The sequence below is a fragment of the Dromiciops gliroides genome, chromosome 3, assembly GCF_019393635.1.
Source record: "Dromiciops gliroides isolate mDroGli1 chromosome 3, mDroGli1.pri, whole genome shotgun sequence".
NCBI classification, from domain to species: domain Eukaryota; kingdom Metazoa; phylum Chordata; class Mammalia; order Microbiotheria; family Microbiotheriidae; genus Dromiciops; species Dromiciops gliroides.
The window spans coordinates 213,213,399-213,239,613 of record NC_057863.1 but is presented as its reverse complement, the minus strand read 5'-3'; the positions used below and the strand labels follow the sequence as shown (position 1 = coordinate 213,239,613).

The 26,215-nt window shown below is 37.6% G+C and overlaps 1 protein-coding gene across 7 annotated transcripts in view; it reads right to left on the bottom strand.

Annotated features, from left to right (window-relative positions):
- EPHA6 (EPH receptor A6) overlaps positions 1–26,215 on the bottom strand; it is a 1,203,504-nt gene that overhangs the window by 32,457 nt on the left and 1,144,832 nt on the right. For all 7 annotated transcript variants that reach the window (XM_043994222.1, XM_043994223.1, XM_043994224.1 and 4 more), the window contains one exon: positions 10,407–10,556. In XM_043994222.1, the coding sequence (XP_043850157.1) occupies positions 10,407–10,556 (150 nt within the window). The remainder of the gene's footprint in view (positions 1–10,406; positions 10,557–26,215) is intronic.

The following is a 26,215-nucleotide window of genomic DNA, read 5'->3' as shown; positions in this document are numbered from 1 at the left end:
GAAAACTTGGGTTCAAGTCTTGCCTTTGATTCATAGTGGCTACATGACCCTTGGAAGCATACTTCACCTTGCAGTATACCATGTAATTACTTAAGGCTCTAAGTTGCAGAGAAGATACTAATCTTCATTGGTAGATGATTCTCCATGCTGGGAGCTCCTATCACTGATGAAATTACAAGTCATTTAAAAAAGGAAGATGAGGGGGCAGCTAGGTGGTGCAGTAGATAAAGCACTGGCCCTAGATGCAGGAATACCTGAGTTCAAATCTGGCCTCAGACACTTGACACTTCCTAGCTGTGTGACCCTGGGCAAGTCACTTAACCCCCATAGCCCGGCAAAACAAAACAAAACAAAACCCCCCCAAACAAATAAAAAAGGAAGATGAGGCTTCATTGACCTGAAGAAAGAATGATGAGAGCTTTGATGACTTTTCCAGATCTTAGGTCTAAGAAGGTTGACTAGAGAAAGGAACTTATTCATCCAGCCAAAGGATATATTTAAGAGTGTTTGATAGTTAAGAAACAAAAAAGCAAAAACACAAACCCAAATTATTGCATATTGATTAATGTCCCCCAGAAAGAAAAGAAAATCAAATGTAATTTAACATTTTATTTTTAAAATTTCTAAGTGGATATGTGTTTAATAAAAAAAATTCAAAATGTTGAAAGGAAACAGGGTTAAATATGACATTCATTCATAGTAAAATTTTGCTTTTTTGTTAAGGGATATTTTGCCAATGAGAACAAATTTTACACATTTTAAATTTAGAAATTTTGGAATTTTCTTTAGGATTTTTGTGAAAATGTTGTCAACATACCTATTCTTTAAGCAAAAAAAAAAAAGCAACTTAAAATGAAGTGTTGTAAGCAGGCAGATTGGGAGAGAGGTACCTAGGCTGAGTCAAGTTTTATCAGTAATAAAGATTCTTTACCAATCTAGGAAAGCTATCTGTCATTCTGTGGGCATCCTTATAAAAGAGGAACATGGATGATTGTGAGAAAACATTTTCTACCATGTCTTCCTTGATCATGGTGATGTTGATAATATTCAACATAACATTTAACAATTTACATACTATTTTTATATTATCTCAACTGATAATCACAAAGCTGGGAGATATTGCTTCCAATACAAAAGTTCAAAATCTTTGGTAATAACAAATCTACTTTATTAAACTTTGTTGTTCAGTAATTTCAGTCATGTCAGACTGGGTTTTCTTGGCAAAGATACTGGATTGGTTTGCCACTTCTGTTTTGTTTGCTTGTAATCCCTTTCCCCACCCCAATTAGGGCAGCTAGGTGACACAATGGATAGAGCACTGAGTCAGGAGTCATGAAGACTTGAGTTCAAATTTGGTCTAAAATATTCACTAATCATGTGATTTTGAGCAAGTCACTTAATGCTGTTTGCCTGTTTCCTAATGTGTAAAATGATCCAGAGAAGGAAATGGAAAACTACTACAGTAAATTTTCCAAGAAAATCTCAAATAGGATAATGAAGAGTCAGACATGACTCTTCATGAATATCTCTCCTATTAGATTGTGAGTTCCTTGAAGGCAGGGACTGTCACCTCTTTTGTATCCCCAGTACTTAGCACAGTGCTTGGAACATAGTAGGTGCTTCATAAATGTTTATTGAGTAACTACTGACTTAGTGCCAAGCACAGTGACTTGAACCCAGCATGTGCTTAAGAAATGCTGGCCAAATATGAGGGTTAAGCAGTTTCAAAAGCTCATAGAATTGAAAAGGACCATCTGAGTTGTAAAATGTTGGATGCAAATGTGAGGAAATGTTATTAAAATTTTTCTCCTGTTTGAGAAAAAGAATGCATTCAGGTGCCTGAAAATGCTGAAAAACCATCTTATCCAGTTTCCCATATAATTCAAGAATTAGTTTTTGAAATGTGGTAAATAGCTTTAGAAGTTAAAAAGTGGCAGCTGAGTATCCTTCTCCATTACCTTCTCCCCTGTATTGCTCTACTTTGTTTATAGTGGTGATTGATTGCATGATATTCTCATTCTTCTTATTATTTTAGCTGCTATAGCAGAGGGACTTAAAATGATTAAATTTAATTTTTTGTTGTTCAGTCATTTCGGTTGTGTCTGATTCTTTGTGACCCATTTGGGGTTTTCTTGGCAAAGATCCTGGAGTGCTTTGCTATTTCCTTCTCCAGATCATTTTACAGATGAGAAACCTGAAGCAAACAGGTTAAGTGACTTGCCCAGGGTCACACAGCTAGTAAGTGTCTGAGGCTGGATTGGAACTCATGAATATGAGTCTTCTGACTTCAGGCCTGACACTTTATCCATTGAGTCACTGAGCTGCCCTGGTAGTTTAATTACCTTGTACTTAATTAAAATATTAGTTGTCTTTATAATAACAGTAGGAAAACCAGCTGGGAAACATGGTGAGGAGTAGGTCTTTTCAACAACGGCTTTGATGGGAAAACTAAGACAGATATTTCCTTGGTCAGATGGAAAGTAGGATTAATTACAATGATTGTGTTTAGCAATTATTTGTGTCTGAAATGATTGTGGCAAGGCAGTATTGCCTAATCAATTGAAGTTTGAAAAATGGATAAAACCCCAAATCTGACATAGTTGGACTCTGAATCATAAAATCTTACTGCATTCCTTTCTAAGTGGATTTTACATGTCCTACATTCTCAGCTCAAGCACTGACCCATACCCAAGAAAGGTTGCAGAATTACAATAAAACAAGCAGGAAATGTGATGAAATATAAAAGTCCCCCCCCCATTTTTCATGCTTGAGGAGGGAAATATATTCAGGTCCCCCTAACAGTTCTTAGAAAAGAAAACCCCCAATAAAAGTTCTCATTCTTTCCTGAAATGAGTCTGAGAAAATGAGTGAAAGTGAATCTTGTATTGCTGTCAGAAAGATTCTGAAAGAAGAGGAGAAAGAAATTGAGGTAGAAGGTTTTTTTTTTTTCCCTAGTCACTTTCAAAAATGAATTCACTTTCTGGGAAATAGAAATAGCTAGGCAACATGTGCCTAAATGAGGCTGTACTCGGGCGCAGACAGTACTTGAAATAGCTTCAAATTGAACAGCTTTATAATAATATCAGGTCAGGAAAACACAAGACTCAGGTCTTGTACCCAGATTATTAGCTTGAGCTAAATCTCTTCTTATTCTAGTAGTGCTGGTTCTTTCTTGGACATTAGTTCTCTTGGGATCTGACTGTTTAATGTTGCCTGCTGTTCCTTTTTGGCTTAATTGCACTCTGTTAGGTATAATACCTCGTGTAGTTGCTGTTCGAGGGGCCATCAGAATCACCTCATGGAAAGAGATGTAGTCTCTGAGCAGGAGTGTGATAGTAAATGTTTTAAAAACGGACTTTCCAGAAAAAAACAACAATAATACAACAAACCAATGTATGCATTACATACTTTTAGGCTTATCCCATAGTCTTAACATTTTCTCCATCACTTTCTTTAGTCCAGACAATCAATAAAACAATAAATCAAGCCCTGATAACATTTGCTGATTTTTGAGATGTAAAACCCCAAATCAAAATCTTAACAATCATTTCTCCTTGATATGAGGTAGCTCTGGCTCCCTCCTGTCTGTGAGGGTCTACATAGATCATAGTATCAAACAGCATAGATTGCTGGAACTGGATCCACTAGAACTGGTTTGAATCTTGCCTCTGATTCTTTTTATTTTAAAATTTTTTTGAATTTAATTTTTTGGGGGTGGGGTGAAGCAATTGGGGTTAAGTGACTTGCCCAGGGTGACACAGATAGTAAGTGTCACGTGCCTGAGGTTGGATTTGAACTTAGGTACTCCTGACTCCAAGGCCGGTGCTCTATCCACTGTGCCATCTAGCTGCCCCAAGTCTGATTCTTTCTTGATCCATGACCATGGGTAAGTCATTTCTCTGAGATGGCTGCAGCTATCTAAGGATTATCTACTAAATTAGAGATAAGCTTTGATCTTTGTAAACTAAATCCTTGACATTATCATAGTACATTATCATATGTATGATGTCACTTTGCAATTAATCATAATTGTTGTTCTGAAAGGGCATAAACGTGAAAAACCACCTAATATACTTAAAGGTTATTGGGATTTTCTTTTTATGTGGGTGGAAGGAAGCAGATAATGTGATTTTATCATTATGGAGAATTTCTGAAGAAAATACTCTTTCTACCAATACAGATTGGTAGCTATTCAGGAATTTATAGTTTTAGGGAGTTATCTTTGACACTCAGAGGCTAAACCACTGGCTTGGGATTATTTGAATCTAGGTCTTCCTGACTTTGACCTCTCTCTACCCACTCATGACACCATGTTGCCTATCAGAAAATTATATGCTAAAAGAGAGCATGGGGGGCAGCTAGGTGGCACAGAGGATAAAACACCAGCCATGGATTCAGGAGGAACTGAGTTCAAATCCGTCCTCAGACACTTGACACTTACGAGCTGTGTGACCTTGGGCAAGCCACTTAACCCTCATTGCCCTACAGAGAGAGAGAGAGAGAGAGAGAGAGAGAGAGAGAGAGAGAGAGAGAGAGAGAGAGAGAGAGAATGGAACCCTGTACCTTTAGTATACATGTGAAACAAGTAGCCAGGGAGAGACTTAACTTGTCTTTCTTTATAATCTAATAGTAGATCATTAACTAATGAGATATTTAAAGGATTAGAAAAAAGAGATACACATCTGACCAATTTTTATATCAAGAATTCAAATATTAAAAAAGATATAAATTTCTTATGAACTACCATTAAAATTCGTGTCCTCTTTAAATAAGATTAACTGCTGGTTATAAGCTCTGTCTGGTTCTGCTCCTGTAACTATTAAGTGGATAGAGCAAGTTCAGTCAGGAAGACCTGAGTTCAAATCCTACCTCAGACCTTTGCTAGGTATATGACCCTGGCCAGGACACAACCTTTATCTGCTTCAGCTTCTCATCCATAAAATGGGGAAAATAAAAACACCTACTTCCCAGGGTTGCTATGAAGATCAAATGAGGGGCAGCTAGGTGGCACAGTGGATAGAGCACCAGCCCTGGAGTTCAAATCTGGCTTCAGACACTTAACACTTACTGGCTCTGTGACCCTGGGCAAGTCACTTAACCCCAATTGCCTCACACACACAAAAAAAAAGAAAGAAAAAAAAGATCAAATGAGATGATATTTGTAAAGCAGATTACAAACAAGTGCAAACGCCAGGTATTATTAATAATAAGAAAAAAAATCATGCTTCTCTTTTGATACCATGGAGTCTAAGCAAAATACCAAGATGAGATACTAAAACCAATTCTGTACAATGTAAGCTGTGCAGGCTATATTGAAATTTAGAATTTCTTTTTTAATAAGACTGGAAAAATTTTATTAAAATGATTATTTGTAATGTTAACGTATTAGTACCATTTGATAGAGCAATGTTTGAAAATCCCTTTAAAAATGTGTATTTCATTGCAGAAATCAGTGAACCAGAAGTGAGAAAAAGGATCCAAAATCTGACCACAGGGCAGCTAGATGGAGCTCTGGATAGAGTGCTGGCCTTGAAGTCAGGAAGACTCATCTTCCTGAGTTCCAATCCAGCCTCAGACACTTACTAGCTGTGTGACCCTGGGTAGGTCACTTAACCTGTTTTCCTCAGGTTCCTTATCTGTAAAATGAGCTGGAGAAGGAAATGGCAAACTACTCCAGTATCTTTGCCAAGAAAACCTCAAATGGGGTCATGAAGAATTAGACATGATTGCAAAACAACTAAACCAAAAAACCCTTGCCCACAAAGCCATAATTGGGACAGGGCATTCCCCCAGGGTACATGGATTTGGATTGTACTGGTTGATAGATAGCAGTTGTGGTCCTTCAGCAGCAGAGAAACAACTAAGTTAGTTTACCTAGTTATCTGGAATAATTATTTAAAAGTATTAAATTCCCTCCTCTCCCTATTTGTGTTGTCTTTGGATGGGTTATAGAAACACCTCAGGTGAGTTCTTACCCAGCCCAGGCAGTTAATCTGTCACTCAATCAACAAACATTTAGTAAGAGCCTACTATGTGACAAGCATTGTGCTAAAGCCTGGGGATACTAGTCTCTGCCTTCAGAAAACCTCTACTCTTTCAGGGGAGGCTGGTTTCTTGCCACTTGTTTGTGGGTGAAAAGTGATGGTTATAAGCTCAATTTGGTTCCACTCCTGAGTATCTGTGTGAGCCTGAACAAATGTACTTCAGCCTTTCTGAGCCGATTCCCTCATCAATAAAATGGGAACAGTAACTCCTGCCTTCCTTCCTTCCTTCCTTCCTTCCTGGGCTTGTGGGAGACACAAGTGAGATGATGCATGTGAAAGCACATTTTTAGAGCTGTATATAAATGAAAGGTATTACTATTGTTACATTCTTAAGTGGTTCTTTTCTTCTCCATTAGATTATAATCTCCTTGGTGGCAAAACTGGGTTTTCTATTTCTGTTGCTTGCTTTGAGGTACTTAGGCTCTGTCTGGTCCACATTCAGTGCTCAGTGAATGCTTGCTGAATGAGTATGCAGAGCTTAGCTGCTGATACTTTTGTGTTAAGCCTTTTAGGCTGCAGGTTCTATACATGCAGATTTCCCTCCCCATTTACCTTCCATAATAGACAATACTATTGACCTTTCTCTAAAACAAATTCTATGAACTTAGAAATACTTGCTGTTCTTCAGAATAGATTAATGTCTCTAAAGCTATTTGGAATTTCCCTAACTTATTTCAAGGCTCAAAACACTTTAATTTGTATTTTACTTTTTAAAATTGGCCAAAATGTAGTGAAAGAGTAAAACATTCAATATTCAAACAATATGGTTGAATGTTCATTGCTTAAAATATTCTTCTATATAAGATCAAAAAGAAAAAAGTTATATATAAGGCAAAACACAGCTATGCAAGCAAATAAAGCAGGGACAGATAGAAAATAGCCAGTGTTTGGATAGAGCATCTGGGGAAATTTTGATTAAGCCATTTCTATTTCCAAACAGGAATTCTGATTACAGGATCTGTCACAGATATGCTGGATCCTAATATGTTAAGCTAAACAGAATTTCAACTTTCTTTACTGCAAATGCAAAGAGGATATTCACCAGACTTCTCCAAGGTGCTAACTCTTTATTTCTTCCTATAGCCTCATCTCAATTTAAAGACCTCAATTTTTTGTTATACTAGTGGATTGTTTATGGACAATTTTCAAATCCAGGCTTGAATATATTTTAGTGGCCTTAAACTATGAAAAGTTAAAAGCTTGAAGCTTCTTTGGGATCTGCTCCCTATTTCAATCTATTCCTCATAGACATTGGAAATAGAGTCAGTCAATCAGTTGGATAGTCAGTCAATAAATTAGTAAACCACTCAGTCAACAAGAACTTATTAAATACTTACTATGTATCAGGCATTGCACTAAATATTGGGGAACCCAAGGAAAGGCAAAAAAGCCTCTGCCTCAAAGACGTTCATGTGAATGGGGTAGAAAACAAATAAGTACAAATAGGTACATGCAAGATAGAGACGGTTTGAATGGAAGGTAGTGTAAGAGAGGGCGGTACTATTAGGTAATGAAGATGAATGACCCTTGAGGAGTCCATCCCTATCGGCCTAAATCCCACTCAGCTTCAGAAAATACCCTCTAGGGTACCTTGAGTGAAGGGGAAGCCAAATTTTCTCTGAATTGATTCCACTAAATGGGTAAGTGTGTGGAGTTTTAGGAGCTCTTGGAAAGAATACTTTCCACTCTGGGATCCGAATTGGAGGAATTCCAATAGTAACTTGTGTGACCTTAGGTAAACTCATTCAAACTCACAGTACCTCACTCGCCTTACCTAGAAAATGGGGGTTGTAAAGCTTGTAGTCCCTCTTAGCTTTGTTTAGACACTCAAATAAGTGAAAACAAATAAAATGCTTTGGAAAATGTTAAACACCATATAAATACCAGTTATTCACTATCATCTCATTCTCATCTTTTTTTTTTTGGATGAAATTTAGATAGACAACCAGCTAGTCGATAAACATTCATTAAGTGTCTACTATGTACCAGGCATTGTGTACAGATATGAAAAAGAAAGACAGTCCCTTGCTCTCAATCAACTTACAGTATGATGGGGGAATTCAATACAAAAGGAGGCTAAAAAGAGGTGTGAGGGGAGACATTCAAGGAGAGGCCATTATTCTACTACTACTACTACTATTATTATTATTATTATTACTATTATTATATGCTCTACAGACTATTTCTTTTTAAAATTGAGTAAGAGTATTGGGATGTAAGCTTACATTCTGTAGATTGGTTGACTACATCTCTGGGACCACTTCAACAGCAGACAGGAAGACAAGGAAGAAATGTATAGGCATCCCTTCTACATTGTGACTTTCCCCATTGTGGTTTTGATATATCATGGGTCAGCATAAGAAATTAAAGGGGAATTTTTTGGGAGTTTTGTGGAAACTGTGGTTGACACATGAAGGCCAGCAGATGACATAGAAAAAGTTTAGAAATTCAGAAATGCATAAAATATATGTATAGTATAATATAATATCAACCCAAATTTTAGGGTACTGCAAAAACCCCATAAAAGAATAAGAAAAAAATTCAGACTTCTCTGGTACTAAAGGAGGGCCAAAAATTTTTACATGAATCTTCCAGATCACAGGGGTGCTATACCCCTAAGCCCCCCATGATGTGGAAGGGATAACTGTACCTTTTCCTAAAACTATAGAGTATTATTTTCTTTAGTTAGCTATCCATTTTTGAAAGTTTTAATTCTGTGTTGCTTGCAGATTACAAGTGTTAATCATGGTGAAATCTCTTGTTCTGAAAAGTTTATGCCTCAGTGTTGTGGTTATTGTGGATTCTACTAATGGCACACTGCCTGTTGGTATTTGTGGTTTGTGGTTTATCTCTTTATCGGATCCTATTGCTCCATGAGAGCAGGAGTCATGGTTTATTTAAATTTTTGTCCCTTCCCCAATGCCTGGCACAATGTGGCAGTAGGCAAGGAAAGGTGGAGCAAAATGCCAAGGGCACAAGGGAAGTTTGAGTCTCCGATCTACAGTTTATTGTCTGTGTGACCCAGTGTAAGTCTTTTAACCTCTTTGGGCTACCGCTCCTCTACGTGTGTCATTTCTTCAGTTAGAATGTAAACTTTCTGAGGCAAGGGGCTGTTTTTGCTTTTGTAATTCTATCCCAGTCCTTAGCACAGTGCTTGGCAGATCGTGTTAAATACAATAGATGCTTTTTAATTCATTCATTCATTGAATATTTGTTGAATGTTGAATGAATGAACTGTACCTCAGTTTCATCATCCACAGTGAGAAGCAGCTTGGCACAGCTTCCCACAGTCAGGTGGGAATATTTCCTTTGCTTGCTTTGTGCCTATAGGCAAATCACTTAGGCAGCTCTCTGTTGTTTTTTTGTCCTTCGTTTTCGAAGAGGACCATGACATCAGGATGATGTCATGACTTTCAGTGAATGGATTTAAGTGAGGGAGGGCTGTGCAAAGTCATCATGCTCATTTTCTCCTCCAGAGCCATCTGGATCCAGTGGCAAGATATACTTCAAGACAACTGGAGATGGCCCTGGATGTTTAAGGCAATCAGGATTAAGCAACTTGCCCAGGGTCACACAGCTAGTAAGTACCTGGTGGAGAGATTTCCCAGCCTGATGAAATCATAGATTCTTGACACATTGACCTAATGGTAAATTGAAGCAATGACAAGAACACTAAATTTAGAACTCAGTTCTGCCTATTATTTCCCTTCTTTGGGTCTTGTTTTCCTCATCTGCAAAATGAGGGCATTGTATAGATGACCTCTCAGGTCCCTCCCAGGACAAAATTCATGATCCTATGATAATTCGTCTTATAGTGATATTGTATAGATGAATTAAATGAAAAAAGTAGATTAAAGATCCATATATATAAACATATATATGTAATATTAGTGTTAATACACTATATTATTGTGGATTAAAATATCGCCTATTAGGAGTCATGGAGTTAAAGTTCTAAGAAGTATTTTTTTTCAGTTTTAAGTTATCTCTAGAATGAAAGTATACCGAATATATAGAAAATATTGAATGAAAATATGAATGAAAAATAAGCATTTATTTTTTCTTTTATTTTTATTTGTAATTAATTTAGTAGTATTATATAGTATAATCATTTGAAATTGGGACAAACCAGGTGGAATTCACAGATCTAGAAAAAGGCACTCACTTAAAATAGGGCACGAATCCAGTGGCAATGAACAGAATATTTACGACCCTACTCAAATTATTCAATTGCCTGAATTTAGGACTGAATCCCAAATAATAGATGATCGCAGATAAGAGAGATACTCCCTGCCCCCCACCCCATGACAAAAACTTTAAAATGGCAAGGTAACTTTAAGCTTTCATATTTGTAGAACTTACATCTTGGTTGGACATTTCCCAGTAAGGTCTTTCTCCATAGGACATCACCTCCCACATAACAATGCCATAGCTCCATGCATCACTAGCTGATGAAAACTTCCTGTAGGCAATAGCTTCTGGGGCTGTCCATCTTATGGGAATTTTTCCACCCTAGAAAAAAAGTTGTAGATTACTCAGTTGACTCACAGTAGAAAATTTTACCTCCATTTCAAACTTGGGGTTACTGTCATCAAAGAACTTTCTGACAAAAATTTCTGAACTCTCAATAATGGCTTGGCAATTTAAATGAAAAATAGAAAGAAAATGGAATATTTTGAAACTGTTAGTGAGTTTCCCTAAGATGTTTATTTAGTGAAACAGCATTGTTGCAAAGAAGTCACACTTCGGAGGAAAGAAAACATTTTATTCATTAGAGATATTGGATGTTATTTTAGATTCACATAATTAAACAGAACACTTTTGGCTTTTGATGGAAATTCTAGATTTGGAAGATTAAAACCAAATACTACTCTGTAGTCATTAAACATTTCCTTGTATTTGTAAATAATAATAATAATAATAATAATAATAATAATAAACAGAACCCCTAGCCGAGGAGAATGATTAAATATTGAATTGAGAATACTTTAAATCAGCGTTAAACAGAGTAGAACTGAATTTCTTTCCTTTTCTTTCCATCTGTAGTCATTTCAATTATCTCTTAATCTTTTCCTATAAATCCCTTGACATGCTACAAATGCATCTAAAATAGACAATTTTCCTGTAAGAGTGCTTTAAATTTCTCAATACTTTTGTTTTAAGCTTTCATTCTAACAACTGAGCTCACTATACAGTTTAGCTATTTTCTGATTCTTTAGTAGTTTGCCTTTAGAAGACCTAAATAGGATTTTATGTATTACACTTAATTTTTAGTAACATTTGCAGCATTTTGTTAAGAACATTATAGAAATTTCTTTGCAATGATAACAGCAAGAGTAAAATCATTTGTTAGTTTTATTTGACATATTTTTGAAGCCTTCCACTTCCCCAGTGGGAATATAGGATTTTTGTTTTTAAAAATAAAACAAGGCTTTATAGTTCCACTAGATGGCAGAAGAGAACAATCAGCAGGTTTGTGAAAGCTAAAAGCAACAACTTTTCAGTACCCTGCAAAATGACTTATATTTAACTAAAATAATTTTCGAGACAGAACTCATAGCAGAGGCAGATTTTGATGGGGAAACTTTGCAGTTGGTCATTACTATCAGCATCACAATCATCATCACCGTCGCTTGAAAATCAGCTTTAAGTTTTTTGTGTATACTGAAAATCAGAAGGGAAAAAAAGTTCTTGCCTTGGAGAGTCAAGAACGTTAATAGGGAAACTGTTAATCAAATATACAATTCCTACTTTTCAATGATTTATTAGGCAGCTAGTGGTATAGTGGATAGAGCTCTTGGCTTGTAGGCAGGAAAAACACTTCAAATTTGGCCTTAGACCACTGTGAGGGAAAAATTCATCCTCTTCTCAATAATTCTCAGGAACTCAGCAGCGAGGTGACAAAGGCTTTATTTTCTTCTCATGAGAAGGAGGCACCCTAGTGTGCAGCTAGTGGGTGCCCAGAAAGGGGGCTCGCAGGCCCTGTTCTACACCCTAGTCCCTAAAGCAAATGGACCTTCCCCTTTTTCATCACTGGTCGGGGTTACAATCTAACTAGCTAATCGGAACGCAGTATTCCCACCCCTCTTCCTTGTATGGGCATAACTCAGGAGTGTACCTTACACTTCCTTATATGGACAGAACTCTGGAGAGGACCTTATTGAGACCAGGGCTCCTTGAACCATGTGACCTTGCTAACCTGAGGGGGAGGAGGGGATCTGAGACCTTTGTCCTACAAACAGGTCAGGGGAGTATGACTGACTGTTATAGCCACATTGAGAGGAGACAACTACTCATTTCTCACAACCACATAACTGGTTGTGTGACTCCAGGCAAATCACTAAAGCTCAGGGTTCTCATCTATAACATGAGGACAGTAATGACACCTATTTCTGAGGGTTTTTGAGAGGATAAGATGAGATAATATTTATAGAGCACTTTGTAAATTGTAAAGCATGACATAAATGCTAGCTAGGTATTATTAGTAAGGAAAAGTGGTTAATCTTCAATAGGAAAAATAATGAACTGCAAGGCAAAATTAGTGGTTAATTAAACACACATTTATTAGTCATTTACTATGTACTGGTGCTATAGTACTAGCCTTACAAGGATTTGCATATAAAGTGAAAAGTATAGAACATTCAGGCTGGAAGGTACCTTAGAGACCATTTAGTTGAATCCTCTCATTGTTCAAATGAAACAATTGAGGTTCTAAGAATTGAAATGATTTGCCCAAGGTCATATGGCAAATCAATGGCACACTTGGGATTTGAAGCTAGGTCTCTTGATCCTCTCCTACTGTTAGTTCTATCGAGACTCAGTCTCAAACCAAAAATTCTATATAGAAGAAATTATTATTATAATCTTTAATATCCCAACATATATTAAGCATAATCACTCATGGGAGCAAAGCTGAAATTTGATGAAAGGGTCTAAAATGTTTTGCCTACACAAATCAGTACAGAAGCAATTCATCAGCAAGTATTTATTAACTGCCTACTATGTGCTAGGCAGTGCAAATGCAAAGAATGAAATAATCTCTATTTGCAAGACCAGAAGCATTAGGCAAGTACATAGTGAAAACTAAAATTCAGAGTACTCAGCCATGGTAGCTAAAGAAACATAATTTTAGGATTTATTTTTACCTTAAGATTGGCATGAGGTTTATTTTTATTTTTATTTTTTTTGGTGAGGGAATTGGAGTTAAGTGACTTGCCCAGGGTCACACAGCTAGTAAGTGTCAAGTGTCTGAGGTTGTATTTGAACTCAGGTCCTCCTGAATCCAGGGCTGGTGCTCTATCCACTGCACCACCTAGCTGCAGCGAGGTTTATTTTTAAATGTAACCAGCTCAGCATGGGCTTCCATACAGCTGAATTTTCTTTCATGGACATAGCAGTTATATTTGCATGCAAGAAGGATGTTAAATAGGAAGTAAGCTATTTGAGGACCAAGACTTTAGATTTTGGGACAGCTAGGTGGCGAAGTGAATAAAGCACAGGCCCTGGATTCAGGAGGACTTGAGTTCAAATGAAGCCCCAGACACCTGACAGTGGCTGGGTGACCCTGGGCAAGTCACTTTACCTTCATTGCCCCTCCCCCCAAGACTAGTTTTTTCTTTGTATTCCAATGCCTAGCTAATACTAAGAGTTTAGTGAATATTTCTTGAGTTGGACTGAACTGAATTGAATTGTTCAGTATGTTTGGACTTGTTGATACAGATTTATGAAAAGATTCTGGTCTTAACAAAATAGAGCTACACTGAATGCACAGAATACAGCGTGTGCACCTAATGTTTTTTCTTTTTCTAGGACTCGGTGGGAGTAGGAGGTATTTGATTGAGGAGGAGAACTAGCTAGTCCTTCTCTCCAGCTCTCACCTTATTCTGGTATTTCCACAGGTGTGGTATTTCCACAGGTGTGTCATCAATGCCCTCACTCTACTACTGAGGGGGAATGGGATTCTTTTAATCCTGCTGGGAAAGACAATGGGAATGGAAGTTGTCTAAGGGCATCGCTTCAAATAGGGCTGACTCCACTTATCAAACCTCCTCCTACCAGAGAACTGTTGGCTCATTCTATAACAAGGATATTCAAGATTCACCTATTCTCTGTTTTGGGGATAGTATTACGCATCAAAAAATCTTTTAGACAAGCAATTTTCTCTTCTGTGGGTCTGTATATAAAAATCACCTACTATTTAAAGGAATTTCAAACTTGGAAACTGTATTTCCAAATGCTGCAGGCCAAACTTGAAGATCTACTTTCAAAAGGGACATGAGAACAATAGTTTCATCGTGCCATTTCTTTTACTAGATCTTATTCATCTTAGTGGGCAAACCATATACAGGAGTGTGGTGGTAAATATTTAACAACTGACACACCAGAAAAAAAAGGACAGGAGACCCTTCTAAGTTTAATCTGTATTATTTGTATTTTTGCTATGACTTTTTTATGTCTATACAACAAACAAAATAGTAAATCAATCTCTGATTTATAGTGTTTGCCAACTTCCAAATGCTCACACTGAAATTGTAAATGCTCACACTGAAAATCTAATAATTGGTTCTCCAGCCGGTTCAGCTAGCTACAGCATATCACTGAATATGCAGATGTTTGTATCATTAGGTGGCTGAGGTTGCCTCTTTGCTCAGTTGGTGTTGGCTGCTCTCAAAACAGGCTTAAAAAAGAGACTAAATTTTTTTTTGTATACTCATTATGCAAATTGTAAATTTGTCGTTTTTTCTTTATATAGTGTCATTTACCACAAAAGGAAGACATTCTTGTTACCTTTCAAGCTGATTTAAAGCATCGTCTTATCTCTTCCCTCCCCAACTCCCACAAAAACTCCAAATATTTTCTTTGGCATAACCAATACTACAAAACTGCCTTTGAAAGTTAATTGGCCTTGAAATTTCATGTTACAATTCGAACTAAGAAAGTAAGAACTAGAAGTCATAAAATATAATATAGTGCTCATTAATGTGGAATTCCCCTTCCCCAATTTCCTTCAGCTCCCACAGATTGAGTCCCCAGTGGGAAAATATCCCAAGTTTGATGTATGGGTGCTCTCTCCTACATTTATAATTCACAACCCCCCCCCTCAAGTTCTCTAACCTTTAGTAATAACCCAGAGGACACAATTAGCTCAAAGTAAAAGACATTTACTGAGATGGCATTGTAAAATCAATAAAAACAAAATATCCCACCCAATAAAACTGGGGCTCACTTTCCCCAAATTTGCTTCATTTTTTGTTTTTGAAGGAGACCAATGACATCATGGAGTGGTGTCTTGACTCAGGCATGAATTGGATTTAAGTGAGGCAAAGTTACACAAAGTTGTCAACCTCACTCTCTCTTCCAGAGTTATCCAAGTCTAGGGACAAGACAAAAGTCAAGATGACTGGGGATGGCCCGGGATAGAGTGGATGACCTTGGCATTTTTGATGTCTGACTAAGCTCTTAGCACTCCATAGTGCCTGCTTCAGCTGCCTTTCCCACAACTACATAGTATAAATGGGAAGAATGGGAACATACATAGAGTATATGAATAGAGAGATACACACAGCCCAATCAGGTCATTCACACATTTAGAATTTTAGGCCCCAGAGTCAAGTCCTTTTCTAAGGTATCATCATGCTTCTTCCTCCTAGCTACAGTGTGCCTGATGGGCAAGTTGTTCAGTTGGATTGAGTCTGTTCCTTCTCTTAATGGCAGAGCTGAGTTTTTTTCTTTATTGCGAGGTCATATTTATTCTTCAAAGTAGTCTCTTCTCTTGACGGTTTGATCTGCTCATTGCTTCGGCCTTCTGGCTTCCTTCATCACTCAGGTCAAATCTCTCTTCTGCAAGAAGACTTTCCCAGTCCCCCATCCCCAGCAACCTAACACCTTCCCTTTGAGATTACCTTTCATTTATACCTTATGTTTTGCATTTTGTCTTGGCAAGCCTATAAATCCCCTATGAAAATCTGGGTTCCTTGGGGCCAAGGCCCCTCCCCCCCATTTCTGTACCTCTAACACTTAGTGCTTAAGAAATGCTTGTTAAATGGTTCGCTGACTGGATTTGGGTGAATAGGTTCACTTCAAGATTCCAAGGGGAGGGAGGAAGGTAAAGGGAGAGAAGAGGAGATCTTCATTTCCCTCAGAGACACAAGGAACTATTTTCTGTCAGGGGCTGGGGTTTTCTTCTTAGGAGTCTTTTCTCTGCTGCAGGCATCACATTCTTTAGGGCCAAAGCCCACTTTGACTGACATCTTAGAGAGTGCCTCAAGTCTTTAAAGGACTACAAGGTATGACCAATACATGATCAACCAATGTCTAACTGCGCTCTAATTCCATCGATTTTGAATAGAGAACTTTATAACTCAGTAAGAGTCATAAAACACAAAAGCCCTTACCTATACCTTCTTTAAAACCATAACACCTCATTGTCTCTGTTTTTGTTTTTATTGTTGTTGAGTGATTTTCAGTTGTGTATGACTCTTTGCAACCCCATTTGGGGTTTTCTTGGCAAAGAAATGGAATGGCTTTGCCATTTCCTTCTCCAGTTCATTTTACAGATGAAGAAAACGAGGCAAACAGAGTTAAGTGACTTGCCCAGGGTCACATAGCTGGTAAGAGGCTAGATGTAAACTCAGGAAGATTAGTTTGACTGGCCCTCTATTAGTATATTAGTTGACCTGGCCTTCTATGCACTACACCAAATCTTTGCCCCACTGTCTCTGTTACTTGTCCCTTATTGTCTATGATTTCATCAACTAGGTTGAGAGGAAACCAATTCATCACAGGCATCTTGATCACCACCCTCTCCCTCTGCTGAAATGAAATAAGAGCAATTCAGAAAGGTATGATAAAACGGTAAAGGCATCTCAAAACTAACATCAGAAAGGATAACAAAATGAGGCTTTAAAATCTATTTTGGAAGTAAGAAGAAGATCAAAGAAGGCCTAGGATCATTGCTCAGGAACAAAAGAAAAGTATGATAATAGCAGATGACAGAAAAAAGGCAGCATCAGTCAATTCTTACTTTGTTTCTCCTTTCTGTATTAAGGAAAGTGATCATTTGACTTGAAGGAATGGAATAAAAATGGTTAGTGGAGGATTGAAACAAAAATGGCAAGGAAGCACCTAGGCATCCTCAATTAGTTGGAGCCCTTCATCTGCATCTTCCTGTGTTACCTTGGGTGATTCACAGAACCTCTCTGGACTCTCTTTTGGAAACAAGGAAATGAATTTTTTTGTTTATAAAATGAGGGCATTAGACTACAGGGTGAATAAAATTGCTTCTATCTCTAAGACAGATTCTCTATGAATCCATAGAATCATAGAAGTAGAACTAGGGATCATCTAGTCCAGTTTCTTCATTTTATAGATGAAAAGTGAGGTCACGGGGGCAGCTAGGTGGCACAGTGGAGAAAGCAGCGGCCCTGGATTCAGGAGGAACTGAGTTCAAATCCAGTCTCAGACACTTGACACTTACTAGCTGTGTAATCCTGGGCAAATTACTTAACCCTCATTGCCCCGCAAAAAAAAAAAAAAAAAAGAGAGAGAGAAGAAAAAAAGAAAAAAAGTAAGGTCAGTAAGTAGCAGAGCAAGAATTTGAATTCTGTCTCCAAATTGTAATAGCTAATGATAATAACAGCCAGCATTTATATAGTGCTTTTAAAAAAATTAAATTTTTTTTTTTAAAGCACTATATAAATGCTGGCTGTTATTTGTTGGGGCAGCTAGGTGGCGCAGTGGATGGAGTACCGGCCCTGGAGTCAGGAGTACCTGAGTTCAGATCCGGCCTCAGACACTTAACACTTACTAGCTGTGTGACCCTGGGCAAGTCACTTAACCCCAATTGCCTCACACACACACAAAAAAACCCCGCCCACCCAAAAAATTAAATGATTTTAGTTAAAGTTTTGAGTTCTAAATTCTATTCCTCCTTTCTCTCCCCATGAGATGGTAAGCAATCAGATATAGGTTATACATGTGTATATATGTAATGTATAATGAAATGTAAAACATTTCCATATTAGTAATTTTTTACAAGAAGACACAAAGAAAGAAAGTGCAAATAGCATGCTTCAATCTGTGTTCAATCAATATCAGTTCTTTTTGGAGGTGGAATAGTATGCTTCATTACTGATCCTTTGGGATTGTCTTGGATCATTGTATTCCTGAGGATAGCTAAGTCATTCACATTCTTCCTTGAACAACATTGTTGTTACTGTGTATATAGTGCTTTTAAGGTTTGTACAATGCTTTACATATATTGTCTCATTTGGGTGACACAATTATCCTATGAGGTAGGGGAATGTTATTATTTCCATTTTGTAGTTGAAGAAACTGAGTCTGAGAAAGGTTAAGTGACTTGCACAGGGTCACATAGCTATTAAATGATTGAGGCAGGATTCAAACTCAGCTCATCCATACCGCAGATTGATGAGAATTGGCAGCCTATAAAATTAACTTATTCATTAGACCAATGTTTCTCAAAGTTTGGTCCAACAATGTCTGGGGGTCCCCAAGACCATTTCCAGGGATCTTCAAGATTGAAAGTATTTTTTTTCATAATAATGCTGACATTTTAGTTTCTAATATAGTACATATTGATAACTATAACCCATATGACGCAGCAAGATGGAGCAGTGGACAGAGTGCTGAGCCTGGAGACAGAAACACTGGAGTTCAAATCCAGTCTCAGATACTTACTAGCTATGTGACCCTGGGCAAGTCATTTAATCTTGTTTCCTCATTTATAAAATGAGCTGGGGAAAGAAACGGCAACTTACTTCAGTAATTTTGCCAAGAAAATTCCAAATGGGGTCAAGAAGAGTCAGACACAACTGAAATGCCTGAATAACAAATAAAAATTATTGAAAACATCCTAAAATAATTTTTATTTACACAGATTATTAAGTGTGTAAAGGGATGCCCAAGACCAAAAAGTAAGAGAACTGCTGCACTAGACATATTTTCTGCCCTCTAAAAATCCTTTAACCATGAAAAGCCTTTCATAGCCTCCTCTCCTCCTGTTCTGCTCAGATCCACATTGCCTTTTTATCCATTTACTAAATTTATAATTAGCATCCTGAATGCCAATTTTGTTTGCCTGTAATAGAACAGTGTTAATGGGGCTCTTCAGAGTCATATAAATTAGGGTCCTTTTCACCTGTTTCCTCCTGAAGAGTAATAGTCCTGAAATACTCTTGATAATAATTCAGTGGCAGGTACTACTGTGTAAGCGACAAGCACCACCCTCTTTCAAAGAGAATTTAAGTGATGTATCACTTACTGAGTGCGAGACACTATTCTGGAGGACATCTGTTTAAATGAGATTTTCTCCTCCTCATCCTACCTGCTAGAAAATGTAGGACACTGTGCTACTGTCATGCAATGGAATTAAAAATACACATTACGTGAGGATTGCCCTGCTTCTGAGTGCTAAACACTGAATATGGAACAGACAGCCTTTCCAAAGCAGCCTCCTATCACTCATTATGGCCTTAAACAAAAATAAAATCTACTATATGAAAAAGCCCCAGTGAGACAGCTGACACTAATAAGAGTTAAAAATACCATACTGCAGACAGCGGCACATTTCTCTTTAATCTCTCCCATTCTCCTCCCCTATCTCTTCTTCTATACCCACTCTCCCTCCTTCCTTCCCTCTTCTGCAGATGACTTTTACTTGGTTTTTCTACCTCCTTCCCCTTCCAATGATTTTATTTAATGGCTCCATCTTCCCAAGCCATTGACCTATGCCCTTTCTGACAAAGGGCCATAGAAATTAGCACAGGAAAAAAAATAACAACAGATTATTTCATTCACAGAGAGAAAAGGCCAGTTAATTCTTTTAATCACCAAGAGCTATGAAATATAGTCGCATCTTTTAGTACACTAAATGTGACATCCCAGTGACCCCAAATAATTAGGCAGCACTTCAAATAGTAAGAATTGCATTTATTAAGCAGATAGAAAAAAACACCTCAACAGTGAGAGCAATAGTATAGAACCACAAAATCATTGAATTAAATTCCATTTCCAACCCTATAAGCATTTATTAGATGCCTGTTATATACAATGCACTGTATATGGGGGATATGAAGAGGTCTGTGTCCTCAAGGATCTTAAGCAAACAAGATAATAAGCAAACAAGTAAGTCTACACACATTATGGGGTGCTTTAATAGTTTTAGTGCAGCTTTAAGATTTAATAAAAATTCATTGAGGGAGGTGTCCTCAATTTTTAAGAGTGTAAAGTTTCTGGAGACAAAAAACAAAAACAAAAAACAAGAAGTGAGGCAGAGTGCCAACACCTAAGGGATCAGGAAAGGCTTCCTGTAAGAAGTGGCATGTAAAAATAAGCCCTGAAGCAAACCAGAGCCTCTAAAAGCAAGGCAGAGGAGGACATGCATTCTAGGTATAGGGGATGGCCTATGCAAAGGTAACAAGGTAGGAGATGGAATTCTGAATTTAGGGAATACTAGCATTTTAGCATGTTATACTGGGAAAGAACCTTTTGGATCATATGTCCATTCTGTTCCAAGTAAAATCTGACATTCCTTGAGGTGAAAAGGGTAAGTTAGGGTCACATGGTTAGTAAGTGATGGACTCAGGCCTAGAATCTAGGGTTCCTGACTCTCAATTCAATGAGAGACAGTACTGGTGTCCTATCCATGGTGAGAGAAATGATTATTTCTTTCTTATATTAATAACCAATTATTGAATTAGGATTCAAGGGTTTTCCACTTCCTTATATAGATATCAACCATTGTAGGAAATCTTGGGGAAGAATAACCCAAACAGGCTGAGAGAATTGGTGAATTACTATTTATTGTGTTTGGTCAGACAGGTCTGGGGTAGAAGTAGATTCCCTCTTTGAAATGTATATTGATAAGTCTCTTTGATCAAGACTTGGGTGATCCAAGTCACATACCCGCAAGACCCTCATTAGAATGAGCCCACCTCATTATGAGATCCCATCTCATTATAGCATTAATTTTCTCATTAATTTTTAACCAATTAAACTTGATTGCCACACTCAGGGATTGCCACTTTTCCAAGGGAGTATAAGTAGTGAGCCTGCCACCATGAGGGTCTTTGGCATTTGAGAGTGCTGCTGACCTCTTTTATTAATAACATGCTAGCATTATTAATAAAATGATTAATTACCCAGAGACTATGGCTCTTGAACTTTTTAAACATTATAATGGTGATCTATGTCTACAATTCGATCCCTATTTATTAGAGAATTCAACAAATCTCTGAGGTAAGGAGGGGGTAGTTTTCAATACTTTTTCCAGCAAAGGGATTTATATCTTCCTCAGGAGGAAGTATGTCGTGTTTGAACAAACACATGAGTATGGTGAGGGTTGAAGAGATGCAGCAGAGGTCTGTGCCATATAGTAGAGTGGGACTTAAACAGATGTACTCTGGAGTGTACTGTCTTTTTTTTTTTTTTTTTTTGGTAGGGCAATGAGGGTTAAGTGACTTGCCCAGGGTCACACAGCTAGGTAAGTGTCAAGTGTCTGAGTCTGGATTTGAACTCAGGTCCTCCTGAATCCAAGGCCAGTGCTTTATCCACTGCACCACCTACTTGTTCCTGGAGTGTACTGTCTTACATGGGTATAATGGCATTAGAGCCAGCTGTGGAAGACAAGCCTTGAGGGAGTGTGACAACTGATGTCCTGATGAGGGTGGGACACAACAGTTAAGTTGAAGGTATACCCTTTCCTTCCACAGTATACTCTCTTAACTTTGTTCCACTAGTCACATCCTCTACTTATATGGCAAATATCAGAAACTCATCATTAGGAGGTGGGGAAGGAGAGATGTGATAGCAGGAGGCTTGTGTGTTCCACTTTAAGAAAGACAAACCATAGAACTTATAAAATAGATAAATCACAGAGTAATTATCCACTGGATTCTTGGATTAACCAAACAACTCCTTTAAATAGCAGCTTCCCTGGTGCAAAGGTGATTCACTGTCAGAGAAGCCAGGTGGGGGTAAGGAAGCAAAATTGAAAAGGTAGAAGCAAAGAAGACACCTCTGAATTTATAACCTGATAGGAAAACAAGAAAGGTTGTGTGATGTAGTGGCAAAAGCACTGGAGATGGCATTAAACCTCTGTTTGCCTCAGTTTCCTCATCTGTAAAATAATGATAATATTAGCAGCTGACTTCCAGGATTATTGTGAGGATCAAATGAGATAAGATTTGTGAAGTGCTTAGCACAGTGCCTGGCACATGGTAAATACTGTAGAAATATTAGCTATTATTATAAAGATCCTTTTAAACCCTGGCAGGTCACTTAACTCTTTTGGGACCTCAGGTCCTTCATCTGTAAACTGAGAGATTCAGACAAAATGACCTGTTAAAGATACTTCCATCATCTCTAGACCTCATGATGCTCTTTTATTTCCTAAAAATGCAATTTAAGGGACATAACTATTATGTAACATGAGGCATCTTTGGAGTCAAAGTAGTTTAACAATCTTAATAATTGCAAGTCTCATTTGCAAACAAATATTAAAACTAGAGGTGGCAGCATGGTCTAGTGGATAGAGAACTAATGTCTGCAAGTTAGGAAGATCTGTTCAAGTCTTGCTTCTAATAGATACTTGTCTTGAAAGGAACCTAGTCCTCCAGACAACAGCAGAATATAACGGTATGATCATTTTCCTTGTCTGCATGGTATATTTCTATTGATAAATCAAAACAACGCACTGGGTATTTTTTATTGTTGTGTCACATTTTAACTCATTGAACTTATAATCCTTTGAAATCCACTGATCTTTTAAACAAGAACTATTTCCTAGCTATGCATATATCATCCTGCATTTGAGTTTCAAAAATTAACTGTATAAATCTACAATTTCACATTTTTCTCTATTAAAGTTCACTTTCTAAGATTTGGTCCATCACCCTAGAGTGCTAAAATCTTTTTGGATTTTTATTATGCCACCCAACAAGTTAGCTATACCTCCCAGCTACTAGTCATCTAAAAATCTGATGGCCATGTTTATCTATGCTTTTATTCATAAGTATTTATGAAAGACAACAATGAAATAGCCCTCCCTCTCCCCCCTGCCCCGTTAAGGGAGCTTACATTGTATTGGGTAGAAATAACATGACCACAAATAGAAAGTTAACTATAAAATATCTACAAAGAAAATATGAAATGTGCAATAATTTCTAGGGGGGAGGGCACTTAGTAGATTAGCATAAACCTTGTGCAAATAGCTCTTTACATGAACCTTTAAAGAAGATAGGAACTTCTTTGGATTGAGTAGACTGAGGTAAAAAGGGATACATTACATGCTTGGTGGATAGCATTGAAAAGGCATGGAGAGTGGATGTATCGTTGTATATCCTAAGCAAGCAGGTTAAGGTAACTGGATTATAGAAAACATAAAGGAAAAAAATGCTTAATATCCTGAAAGATTGACTAAAGCCAGATTGTGAAGGGCAGATTGTGAAGGGCTTTAAGTGACAAACAGAAGAATTTTATACTAAGGCCACTAGGAAGCCACTGGCATTTTTTTTTTTTTGGACAGAGGAGTGATATGCTCATATTCCCGCTTTATGAATATAAATTTTGCAGCAGTGGGGATGATGAATTAACAACCAAGAGAAAAGACACTAGTGACAGGGAAATACTATAATAGGATAGGTAAGAAGTGATGAGGTCCTGAGCTTGGGCAGTGCCTGTGTGAGTGGAGGGGAGATATATATGAGAAATTTTGTTGAGGTAGATGTGGTAGCTGATTAGATATAAGAAGTAAGGGATAACAAAGAGTGGAGGATGACAAGGTTGGAAACATGGATGATTAGAGGTATGATGGTGCTCTCAAAAGAAGTAGGGGGGCAGCTAGATGGCGCAGTGGATAGAGCACCGGCCCTGGATTCAGGAGTACCTGAGTTCAAATCCAGCCTCAGACACTTAACACTTACTAGCTGTGTGACCCTGGGCAAGTCACTTAACCCCAATTGCCCCTCAAAATCAAAAACAAAAACAAAACAACAAAAAAACCAAAACAAAACAAAAAAAAAGAAGTAGGGAAATTAAGAGCAGGGTTTTACTGGAGTGGGATAATGAGATCAGTTCTGGGCACATTGAATTTGAGATGTCTAGGGGACATCCAAGGAGATGTCCTATTGGTGATGTGGGACTAGAGCTTGGGAACAAGACTATGATTGATATATAGACTGATGATAGTTGTTGATAAATGTGACAACCAAAACAGAGCTCAGGACTAATTAATATGGAATCCCATTAGAAATATCCATATAGGTTGTGTTAAGGGTTAAAATTCTCGCTAGTCTGTCTAAAATATCTAATGAGTGGTCGCCAATAAATTATAAGCTTTAGCAAGAGTTAGACTTTTAAGCATTTATTAAGGAGAATAAGAATTTGGTAAAGAGAGAGAAAGGCCTAGATTCCTATCTATTTAAGGGGAGAGCACATTTCTAGCTCCTCTCTCCACCCGAGTCCAGAGGAAAGAGCGCCAGACTCAGCGCCAGTCTCTTCCTTCCTCCTCCCACTAGCCCGCATCACTTCCTGACACCAAAGAAAAGACTCCTGGTCTTGCCCTCAAAGACCTTCGCTTCATGGGCAGAACTCTTCTACAGTAAGTCTCCAGCAGGTGGCGTCATTCCAATCATTACAGTCCCCCCTGTTGTTCCTCAAGAAACAAAATGTTTCCTTGACGGAACAGTAAGAGAGGAAAGTTTTGTCCAGAGGGGCGATTTTTTGTCCTCATGAACCGACGCTTTGACATTGGTCTTGCAAAGGGAGGGCCTCTGCAGAGAATACATATAACAGAAAAAGAAAAGAGAAAACAAAACAAAACAAAACTGTTCATTTAAAGTCTCTGAAAGTCTTTTCTCAGATGTCCTCTAGGTGTAGTCGTGGAATGGAAGTCTTTTCAGGGGTTGATGTGTGGATACTGGTAATCAGCAAGAAAATTTCCTACAAAATTGAGCTTAACACAACTTTAAAATAGATTTGTCAATAATCAAATCAAACAATGAAAGTTCTCAAAAACATGTCTAAGGGAATACAGAATCTTAGTTGTTAACACGTGAAACATACAATAAAACAAAAATTGAGCCATTCTTTAAAATTATATTATTATTATAGTCCCCCCTTATGGAGAGTAATTGAGAAGACAATTGCTGCGATATTAATTTTTAAAAATAATTTTTATCTTTGTTTCATCACTTTTTGCATCATCTGCCTAATTATCCTCATGCCATTATGAGAAATTAGAAAATCTAATATAATTGGTAACAGGTGTCAAGGCCAAATTCAACACTGTTATTTATCATGACACCTGAGATAATTATGGGGGTTACCATAAAAGAACAGAGAAATGATGGGATATGAGCATTCCCACACTTGAGCAATATGTACTGTCCATGCAGTATGCCAGGCTTAAAATAGGTGGATGGAATATATGTCCATGCCACCGAACATATTGGAGGAAACTGAGTCAGACTTAATCTATTAATCACCACTTTTTAAGTTTAATCATTCAAGCAGTTCTAAATTGTCCTAGGTGTGTAATATCATCTACTCCACCAATCTCTAGCTTATGTACAAGGATATTGTGAAAACTTTGGGAAAAGCCCCATTGAAATCCAGAGATGCTGTCTGGAAATCCTTTGGCAGATTCTATGAAAAAAAGTATGTTAATTTAGCAAGGCTTATTTTTGAGGAACCACTGTGGGATCTCAATGATCTCATATTCCTTAAGTATTCTTAAAAGCTGACTCTTAAAAACATATTCTAAAATTTTGCCAGGAGCCATCAAGCTTCCTGGCCTATAGGTTAAAGAAGCTATCCTCCTAATTTTGAAAGTTGGAATGGTATTTCCTTGTATTTTATTCATTCATTCATTCATTCATTCATTCATTCATTCATTCATTCATTTATTTTTTAGGGCAATGAGGGTTAAGTGACTTGCCCAGGGTCACACAGCTAGTAAGTCTCAAGTGTCTGAAAACAGATTTGAACTCAGGTCCTTCTGAATCCAAGGTTGTGTTAAGGGCTAAAATTCTAGCTAAACTGTCTAAAATATCTAATGAGTGGTCGCCAATAAATTATAAGCTTTAGCAAGAGTTAGACTTTTAAGCATTTATTAAGGAGAATAAGAATTTGGTAAAGAGAGAGAAAAAGGC